The following is a 10915-nucleotide window of genomic DNA, read 5'->3' as shown; positions in this document are numbered from 1 at the left end:
TACATTACATGTGAAAGACTCTTTTCATGTTTAACCAATTAATTCCCAAGAACAGTACATGGATCAATTATAGTGAGAAAAATCTAATTTTGAGAATATTTTCACCCAAGAAAGATTTATTCAACAAAGGACCCATTTTAGTCTTATTATCAATTCTTGTTGAGGTCAATCAATATTTTAAAATGACTCAAGCAATTAGTTGGCTTGTTCTAAGCCACAAGTGATATTTCTCTATTTTTTTTTCTTAAAATGACAGGTTTCTCTCAATAATAAATAATCAGCATTATTTTGAGGTAGAAGAAAAGGACCATGCTGACAACTCAACTACAATGATGATGACAGACTATGGCATGTCTCATGAATGTAACTCTGGTTGATTTTCTGAAACACCAAGCAAAAAGAATGTTAGTTAACTCGGGTAAAATTGCCATGATTTCTGCCAAAATGTTTCTGGCTTATGAATTTTACTCCTAAATTGGTATAAATGGCTACTCCATACACAGAAAGAAAGCATAGCTAAATTTTTTGACATTTTCTGAAAGAAATATTTGCTTAAAAGAGAAAGTTTGCAACTCCAGAAAGAAGGCAGAGCTAAATTCTTTCCGTTTATTGAAAGAAAATCAGAAGACATATGAATGAAGAATTGAAATATGTTGGAGAACAATATCTCACTTCACTCCTTCAGTATACATAAATTGATGAAAAGGAATGGAAGTGATCTAGTTCTAAATTGGTGATATGAAGCACCATACAATCAATTTTCTAGAACAATAGAATTTATACATGCCAAAAATATAAAGAAATGGGTTTTGTGTACAATAAATTAGCATGGGCATTTACTCATTGCTAAGAGCCACAGGGTTGTAGCAAGGGTTTAGCTTAGTTGGTTGAACAATGTGTACAAGTTATTCTAAACTGTTTGATATTACAGTTTGACTTCTCCATTTTAAAGGAAAAAGGAGTAAAGAAGCACTCACTCCCTAATACAAGGTCAGTTTATCACACAAAGATTGATAAGCAGCACTGCAATGCTTGAACCTTTCCTCTGCTATAACCTATCAAGAATAACTAAAAGAATTAGTAAGCTCAACTCAACATGTAAGACAGAAATTCTTCAATAGGAAAAGAACAAAAAAGCAAGAATTACTTAGCTATTAGAGCCTGGCAATACCTTAGAAAAGCCTTGATGACGATCTGGATGCCACTTTAAAGCAGATATGCGGTACCTGTTTTCATAAGGATGTTTAGAATCACATTGAAGAGAAAATGCAAAAGAACTCAGAAAACACATTAAAGAGAAAACAGAAAAGAACTCACGCATTTTTCACATCTTCAAGTTTCAGAGGGCCAGAATCACTCAATCCAAGGGCTAATCTATATGAAACTACATCTGAGTGTGAACAATCAGACTCTGCTTTGGTTGATTTGCCATATTCATTTTCACTTTGATGTCTCCACTTCTGAGATTTCCTGTTATTAGAAAAACCTCCTGACCTCTTCTGACGATTCTCCTCATTTATAAAGGACCAATAGAAAGATCCATTGCCACCGAAGGAAGAGCGAAAACCAGTCTCAACATCAAAATCATCTTTGCAAAATTCATGACCTCCTGAAAGACATCAAGTTTGTTTGAAACATGAATCCAGAACAAGCCCATTAATATCCAGAATCTTCTTTGCACTACAAATAAAAAAAGACACTGCAGCTTGTTTAAGAAAACTTGTGATGCAAGTTAAACCAAAACCGCTACATGATCTGTACTAGTTAAACCCACCAATCCTTCCCAACAGGGCATGAAAATTTTCTACACAAGATGCAATTAGAAAAATCCCCAGATGAAACCATCTATCAAATTCTAACCAATAGAGCCTTCAAATATAAATCCATAACAAACCCTACAATATCCAGAATCTTCTTTCAACAAAAAATAACAGAGAAAGTTTTCCAGACAAGACGCAGTAAGAAGATTTCGAGAAGAAATCGTTTAACAAACTCTAATCAAGAGAGCCAGTATTGCAAGGTAGTCATACTATTATAACATAACTATGTCAAGCATCCTTACTTCTGAACCGATGTTTTGATCTTTGTTTGCCATTCCAGTGCCTTCCAGAGTGTTTTCTGAACCAGGACGGGCCTTGACTGGGAGAAGGATCATCCTCATCGACATCTTCTTTCCCACTCTAAGACATGGAAAAAAAAGAAAGCACAAGCATTAGATGCAACATCTTACAAATAACTAAATCAGGATAGAGCGCATATAAGGGAACCATCTAAAACTAGGACCAAAAGAGTTCATATTAAAAAGAACTACAAAAGTAATGATACTGTGGACTTCTCAACATCACCACACTAGGGGGCTTAGAGCAATACAAACTTTATCCAAAATTACCAACACTAGAAAATTATATGGGTTCACTACAAAACATAGTGAACAAACAGTTAACAAATCATATAACTGAAAAGTAAGAACATTAGCCAGTAATAGGCAATCAAAGGTTATAGTCCAGATTGGACAAATGCAAATTCTGTTCACAGTGGAAATGTTGTCATCGCAAAGTTATAACATAAAACAAAGGACAGAACTTAGATGCATCTCTTTAGGTGTTTTTGCTGTTTTAGTTTCACCTCAGAAACTAATTCTGACTTTAAATGAGGACCTCACTAGGACAGGTTACCAATATGACACTCAAATTTTAATCACATAACAACACCTAAGACATCTAACGAACTTTCCCTATGTTCCGTCTTTAAAATAAATCTGAGAAAAAACATTAGGAAGCCAAGGTGCTGTGATCAAGTTAAACTCTGGTATGATTTTTTCCAAGATTTTGTGGTTTCTGTAAATAAAGATACCTCGATAAATGGAATAAGGGAATGGCAATATGATAGCTAGTGTTGGAATTTGAAATGGAGAAGAACTTTGTTTGAGTGGGAAAAAAATCAACAAGAGATGGAAATAATCAATTTGAACAACGGGTATGTTTGGAGGAAACTTTCCCGCAAGCCCTTCAAGGAAAAAGAAGGAAAAAAGAAACCATCTTCTCCTCATGCTAAAATTACTCTATACATAAGCTAAAATTAGATTTTGGAGAAGTCAACAGGAAATAATTTCTACATGGTGAAGTCTCTCTTTAAGCGTAGTTAATTGTGAAAAATATAGTAGCTACTTTTGTTTGAACCTTAACATATACCCAATAAAAATCATTTTTTCCGTGAATAGTGTTTCGATGAGAACTTTGAAAACCCACCAAAATGTATTGAGCAACACTAACCGGAAACATGAATTGCGCGTAAGCATTGACATCGCGGAGCAGTGTTTGTTTGGCACGAAGTCTTCCGAATCTTCTCGAGTGATCGTTGCATCTCTGCGAGCAAAAGGGCGTAAGAAAAAAAAATTGTGAAGAACTTATGTTGAACTAGACAAGGTGCAGTTCAAGGGACTGACGGATTCCCGAAAGGTGTGAGCTTTGCGTTGCAAGTGATGAGTGGAATGAAAGAGTCTGGTGAAGTTGGTCTTGTTCATTTTTCTCAGAATCTTGAAACTGTGAACAAAAAAAGGGAAAGGTAAAAACTCATTGATTCTTCCTAAGAGGGTGAATCATGCCCAAGAGTGTTTTTGTAATTTGTGTTTCAACACTAGATCTTAAAAGAGTAATATTTTAACAATTTTTTATTTACACTTTTTAAAATTAACTCGATTGTAACTTAAACTTATTAAATGAATAAAGTTGAATAGAGAAGAGATTAAAATTGAAACTAATAAATTGATTTTGTCAGAAGTTGGAGTGGAATATATGTGCAGATAAAAATGTGACAGCTAACCCTAGAGAGTAATGCAATGCTGTCATGAAGAACGAAGATGGAATGGAACAGACAAGGATGGTAGTGAGTGGGTGGGAACAACCTTTGTGTTTCAATCTCACAACTATTAACTCAGTGGTGAGTTGCCTTCTGCATAATTCTCCCACTTCCTCTCCCCAAAACTCATCAACCCTTCAAAATTGTGGAAACACATGAATAATTAAGGTAGTTAAATCACCATGACTTTACTCGTTCATTGATGAAGTATAATTACTAAATAAAATTAAATTTTTGAATTACTAATTTCAAAATTATATTGTATTCTAAAAACATAATTAATCTTTCTTCCAATTGAGGTATCGTGGGTTCTGAAATTTTTTTCTATCACCCTTGTTTTGTTTAAAAAAAGACTTAATGTTTAATTTGGTCCCAGGGTCGTTTGTTTAAAGTGGTCGTTTGTTTAAAAAAAATTAAAAATATCTTCATTTGTGTAAAAAAAGTTAGTTATTTTTACGTGTTAAAAATTTAATAGTGTAATTGTTCTTTTCACCAAAACTAAATGAGTTGTCTACTTTTTTATTGCGTGACACGTTGAGGTCAATTACCCTTTACCTCAATCAAAGTTTTAGAAAATCTTAACTTGCATTTTCTTGAACAAACTCAGCAGCGTGGGTTCTTCGTCCAACAAGGAGACACCCTCCTCCTTTCTCTCCTCTGTTTATGGGTTGGCATAATTGGGAACCTTTCTTCTTTCATTCTTCTTGTTATAGTTCTGTTCATATTAGGGTTCCGAATTGGGGTTTTATTTTTGAAATTCTGATCTCGCGACGATGGGTTTCCTTCATTGGATTGTGTTTGTGTTTTGTTTTTCTCTGCAGGTTAGTGGCGCAATGGTTAGGGTTCTTCGTGATGTTACAATTTGGGGATTTTAGGGTTTTCGTTTGGAATTGAGGGTTTTTATTTGAAAATTTATTGTCTCTTGTTTCTCCTCTCCAGATTGTTAATGCTATTTGGGGGTTAGGGTTTTCGAATTGGGGTTTTGTTTTTTGATTTCACGTTTTGGGATTATCTGAAATTGTATTATGATCTTGCATTTTTTAGGTTTCTAGAATCTTTCATCTTGTGGGTTTTTTTTGTTTTGTTTTTGAAATAAAGCTTTGATGGTTAATTGTTTCTAACCTAATTGTAATTTTCCATAACCTTAAATTTAACTTTTTCACGTTATAAACTTTTATTTTTAAAATTTGCATTTCAATTGACTTCAAGGCACGGCCCAATCAATAAATTTTAAACTTTTTTTAAAAAGTATGACCACTTTGAACAAATGACATATTCAAGTAACCAAAATATGTATTAAGTCTTTCTTAAAAATATCTCACAAGATTGAATAAAAAATAAATATTTAAACTGTATTTAATTTGAATTGTTAAATGATATGACACTATTGAGTAAAGTAGAAACCTCTCTTAAAAAATTAATAATATAATTATTTATAAATAAAGACGTTAATGTAGCTAAAACATTAATTGGTTTAAACCCTCGGATGGATGGTCCTCGTATTTGTACGAGAATCTCAAGTAAGTCCTCATATTTCCAACTGTCTCAATTGGGTCCATATATTTGTAAAAGAGAGTTACTCTCTCCACCACCACATACTGCTTATTGCACCTCTTCATTTCTCTTTTATCCTTCAGTAATATTTAAACGGTAATATTTAAACGAATGTGAATATGTGTTAGATTTTTAAACAGATGACAAGATCTATGGATGGATATCGACATCCATTGAAGGACAAACAGATGTCGATATTCGTCCATGGATGTTGACATCCGTTTAAGAATTGAGGGTACACGAATGTTGACATCCGTCCAACCACATATAGTGATTGCACAAGAAAGAAGTATTACAGTGGTAGTTGTGGGTGACTCAATTAACAACGTTTGGGTATTGGGTGAGGTCATTTAAGTGAGCATGCAAGAGTTGGTTTGGCAACAAAAGATAGAGTTTTGTACGTAAACCAGAAGAAAGAAGAGAAGAAGTAGAGGAAGGATGGGTTGTTCTCGGGTTTGAGTGGTAGGAGGAAAAGAGAATGAAGGGTTTTCGGGTTGAGAGTTGAGAGTTGGGCGAACAATGAAGTGAATAACGGTTAGTTGGAAGATGATATAGGAGTGAGTTGAGTGTGGTGTATTCTTGGAATTTAGTAATAAGCCAAGGGAGGTCTTGCATGCAGAGGCTCTTTATTTGAATATATATTTTGGGTGTAGGTCCCACGACAGGGAATGCAGAGAAGATAGAAGTGTTGAGCAAGGTTGAGTGTGGGAATTGGAAGGTTAAAAAAGAGTTGGGGTTGTGGTGGTTGGAATGTTTTAAGTGAGTAGAGTGAAGTAGTTAAAAGAAAAAAAATAAAGATGAGATGATATGAAAGATTGGAGGAGAAGAGTGTTGATGGGTGTTGGGGCTTTGTTTCTGTGGTGAGAAAAGAAGATAATGAGGTACATGGAAAAGAGTGATGGTTGTTAGTGTGGAGTTAGCGGAAAGTATGGGAAGAAGTAGGAAACCTAGATGACTCTAGGGGTGAGTGATGAAAGGGAAGAGAGTATGGAGTAATGAAGAGTGTGTGTAGGTTTTATGAGAAAAGAGGAGAGTATGGTTAGAGTAGGGAAGAGAATATTTGATGGTGTGATTAACATGCATGTATGTAAAAGTAAGGAAAGAAAAGCAAGAGGGAGAAGTGTGAGGATATGTGTCGTGAAATTAGAGAGAGAATGTGAGGATTGAGTGTTTTGGGTTGAAGAAAAGAAAAGAAAAAAATAAATAGAAGAGTTATTGTGTGGTGTGTGAGATGAAGTAAGTAAGAGAAGGAGAAGGGTGGTATTATTGAATGTTTCTACATAAAAGTGAGAGTTAGTGTGTTTGGTGATTGAAACAGTGGAGTGATGGGTTCCACAATGAGAGTGAAATTATGTTTATGCATGGTGGATAGATACGTTCAACCTAAAAGTGAAGCCAAGAAAGACATATCTTCTATGTTTGATCAACGCTGCAGTGAATGATGAGCTCTTTTTCAGCATAGCAAACCACACCATGACAGTCGTTGAAGCTAATGTTGCATATGTTAGTGGGGTGTTTACACCATGGACTTCCCAATTGTGCCTCCCTTCTGCAGAATGTGCAAGTGTAGGAGCCTGGAAGTGTAAGGGTGTAGGGAAATTTAGAGTTTTAAAAAGGTAAATTAAATTAAATAGTAAAAGTTAAATTAATAAGGATACTTTTGGAATAAAAAAAATAATGGGGAGGTGTAGGGAGCACTTGGGGTGGTGGAGGGAACAACTCTCTTTGCAAAATATCTCAATTGGGTCCAAATATTTGAAAAATTAAACCAATTAAGCCATGTCCGTTAAATTTTCACAAACGACGTTAAAATATGTTGAGGTGGATATTTTATTAAAAAAAATATCCTACCAATGATAACATGGAATTTAATAAATTAAAAAATAATAGAAAAATTATGCAAGCAGAAAAAAAAAAGGGGATAAAATGGCCTGCACTCAGAAAAACCACAAAGAGCCAATTTGGAAAACCCTTTGAACCCCAAATCGCCACTGCCTCATCATCCTTGCTGTCATCTCCTTTGCAAAACCCTAGCCCCGGAAAGTCGTCGCGAAGACGCTACCACTGCTGCGCCGCAAAGCCGAATCGCGCCACCAAGAAATCCCAACTCGCGCTTCCATGACCACAACCACAAAGCTTCTCACCTCCATCATCCTCACAAACCTCAACCTGCAAAGACAACCAAAGAAGCACAGAAACCTAATCGCGTTTCTCCTTATTAGGGCGCCATGCCTCCGCCATTAAGCACCACCGCGAGCAGCCCTTAGCTCTGCAAAACGCGAAACCATCACCACTTGCAAATCAAAGAAATAACCAGTTTCGTCACCACGGGTTTGAGCAGGGTTGGGTTGGAAAAAAATACAAATTTTTTATGCGAGCCAATTTTGACCCGGCTCACGCGGGTTGAACCCTGGGTGGGTCGGGTTGGCTCACCAACCCATCTATTTTTTTAATTAAATTAATTATTCAAATCCTTTTTTTTTATTGAAATAAAATTAATTATTCAAAATGCACAACATTTACTTAGCAATAGAGCTTTTCGCGCTGGTGTCTTTCCAAAAGTTCCCTTCTGGAAATAAAACCCTAAGATTATAGTTTGGATAATATTATAGATGGAGATAAAGAAGAAGATGCTTCAAGAGAGCATAATATTGTGGATTTATCCATTCAGAACTGCAATTTAATAGATGGATAATTCAGGAATATATCATTTGTTTTATCTTGTTTTTAGACCTATCTACAAGCATGACAGTTTTATCTTGTGTTATATATTTTTGTTAACGGTTATATGTAGTTTCTTGGTCAAACGGTTGTTTATGTCTCATTAAACTGAATTGGCAAAATTTTATGCTTGATAGCTTAGAATATATATAACAATATATTTATTTTGTTTCATTTTCTTTTATATCAATTGGTCCAATTATTACTGTTTCAATTTGATTGATCAAAGCAACATGTTATAAGAATCTAAGAAGAAGAGGGTGAAAAAAAAGTTAATTAAGTGAGCCAATGAGCCAACCCGTTTAACCCACCAACCCGTGGTGGGTCGGGTCAGGTTCAAATTTTTTCGGCTCACTAATAAATGAGCCGGGTTGGGTTGGCTCACTAAGTGACCAACCCGTGGTGGGTCGGGTCGGGTCGGACCAGGTTATCGGTTTTGACAGCTCTAGAAACAACAAGAACCAGAAAACCCAGATTCACATTTGCCTCGCGATGTTCCTTCACCTTTGCCTAACCTTTGTGCCACCGCGAGCTTTTTCTCTACCTGCCTCGCAACCTCCATTAAAACCGCAGATCGCGCCTTCATCAACAACCAGAGAACACATAAGAATCATGACCCAGACATAAGAGAGATTTTTCACTCTCTTAGGGTTCGAGCAAAAAAGGGGAAAAATGGCTGGAATCGAGCTTCTCATGTCTATGGTGCCTCTTAATGGCACTGCTTCTGGGTTCTGAATCATCCATTTTCACAATTAACTTTTTATAAGTAATTAAAAGAAAAAAAACATAACCCGTAAATTATTTCTCCTAATTTTTTTTCCTTCCAGAATATTTTAAGGAATCCAATTTACCCTCTCTCAATTACACGATACCATAAAATAATCTCTTTCTTATTTCCCAGCTACCTCCTCTCTGCAACTTTTGAACAGAACCAGAAAGAGAAGAGGGAAGAAGTTCCTCCTTGCAACGCGAAACAACGCAAAAAAAAGGGGGAAGAAGAAGAACGCTCAACACCCTGCCGCGAGCCACCACAAATGTCGCTTGGTCGCGCCATCTTGACCACTTTCCTTACGCGAGATAAAAGATCAAAACGAAGGAGAAGAAGAGAACGACCAAGGATTGCCATGTCATAATCTCTTAAATTAAAAAAAAATCTACATAATAAAATATTTTGACATCAGCGTATTAATTATACAACACGTCAGCACCAACTAACGTCGTTTGCGACAACTTAACGGTTAGGGCAAAATTGGCTCAATTTTACAAATATTATAACCCAATTGAGACAGTTGAAAATATGAGGACCCACTTGAGATTTCCATACAAATACTAACATCCGAAGTTTAAACCAACATTAATTATAAAAAAGTAATAATTTAGAACAATAGAAATAAAATAGTTGAATATGAAAATGTCTAAACCTAAAAAGAAATTCTATTTTTAGCACAATTAAGATTAAGAAAAGTTTAACTATAAAAAGATCTCATATATTTAAATGATAATGTTTTATGAAAATGACATTTATACATACAAATAAAATATTGCAACAAATCCATAAAAATAAAGTGATTCATAAAATTTCAATAAATAAAATAATTTATTAAAATTTGTATCTGCTTAGATACTTTACAATTTTTTTTAGTATTTTGAAATCTCAATGGCATAGTATCAGATGTCCTCCAAAGAAAATCCTAATAATCTTAATTAAATATATAAGATTTTCTTAATTTTTAAAAATATAAATTTAATAACCCAATAACATATATATATATATATATATATATATATATATATATATATATATATATATATATATATATATATATATATATATATATAAAAGATGATTGTGATTCCAACATCCCTACCACATTCTTTGTAATCAATTATTAGTTGAGTATCCAGCAGAGCTTGTGATCTTTTGCAGACCTGTCACCTTTAAAGAAAACCATTAATGTCTAAATAAAGTTCTTAAGGAAAGGGAATTTATCTATATTCTTTTCAATCATTTATCTAAAATATTTTCTGGAACTATATTCATTCTTTATATCGAATCTTTTAAAAACCTTTCTTTTACTTATTTCTTGGTATAAATTCTTAATTAAATTGTCAATTTAATTAATATTTATTCTAAAAACTAAGACATTATTGTGCACAGTAAATTTAATTTATGTTAGTGTAGTAAAACTTAGTCATTGCATAATTCAGCCATTCTTTTAAATGCAATAAATGAAAAGAAAATGAAGATTGCTTTTAAAATGAACAGTAAAAGAAATCTCATAGAAATGAATGGTAGGGAAAAGTGAAAGAAAGAAAGGGAATGGCTCCCACTTCTTGGGAGAAAATAATTTAAGAGGAACCACTTTACTATTTTCAGACATAAAATGCCCTTTTATTAGAATAATGTCGTAATTTTTTGTACATTTTTTATGGTGTAAATGTAGAGAATTAAACTATAAAATTAAAAAAATATATTTTTTCTTAAAGTAAAATTTAGCTCTAAAGAATAAAAACTAATTCAAAACTTTTCTTTTTTCTAGTTTATATTTAATGTTATTTTTTCCTGACCCAAATAAATGGTGAATGATTTAGATTAGGAGCTGGTTCGGAAAAATTAAAGTCAATAATGATTTCATGTATTTGATGTGAGAAGGTGCCAGCTATTTCCAACAATAAACGTGACGAGCGAGGGTGTGATGATCGGAAAGGAAACGGACGGTCAGGATCTTCCTAAATGACATTTGCGGTTCATTTGAGTCGCATTTCATTTGCCATAACTTTC

The 10915-nt window shown here is 34.1% G+C and overlaps 1 protein-coding gene across 2 annotated transcripts; it reads right to left on the bottom strand.

The window, feature by feature from the left end:
- Positions 1 to 749: 749 nt before the first annotated feature.
- Positions 750 to 3993, bottom strand: LOC124838797 (uncharacterized). 2 transcript variants are annotated; one of them, XM_047314486.2, is made up of 7 exons: positions 3905 to 3993; positions 3446 to 3542; positions 3273 to 3365; positions 2063 to 2180; positions 1318 to 1609; positions 1172 to 1226; positions 750 to 1055 (listed from the first exon to the last, which is right to left on the bottom strand). In XM_047314486.2, exons 2-7 carry the CDS (start codon positions 3521 to 3523, stop codon positions 981 to 983), a joined length of 711 nt encoding a protein of 236 aa, XP_047170442.1. In that variant the 5' UTR covers positions 3524 to 3542; positions 3905 to 3993; the 3' UTR covers positions 750 to 980. The 2 variants fall into 2 exon arrangements, with proteins under 2 accessions (XP_047170442.1, XP_087953530.1); XM_088097404.1 differs by lacking the exon at positions 3905 to 3993 and adding an exon at positions 3823 to 3894.
- Between the last annotated feature and the right edge of the window lie 6922 nt (positions 3994 to 10915).

Source organism: Vigna umbellata, chromosome 8, assembly GCF_029865625.1.
Source record: "Vigna umbellata cultivar VRB3 chromosome 8, Vumbellata_1.0, whole genome shotgun sequence".
NCBI classification, from domain to species: domain Eukaryota; kingdom Viridiplantae; phylum Streptophyta; class Magnoliopsida; order Fabales; family Fabaceae; genus Vigna; species Vigna umbellata.
Note: the sequence above shows the minus strand (reverse complement) of the source record. Positions and strands in the feature narration are given on the sequence as shown.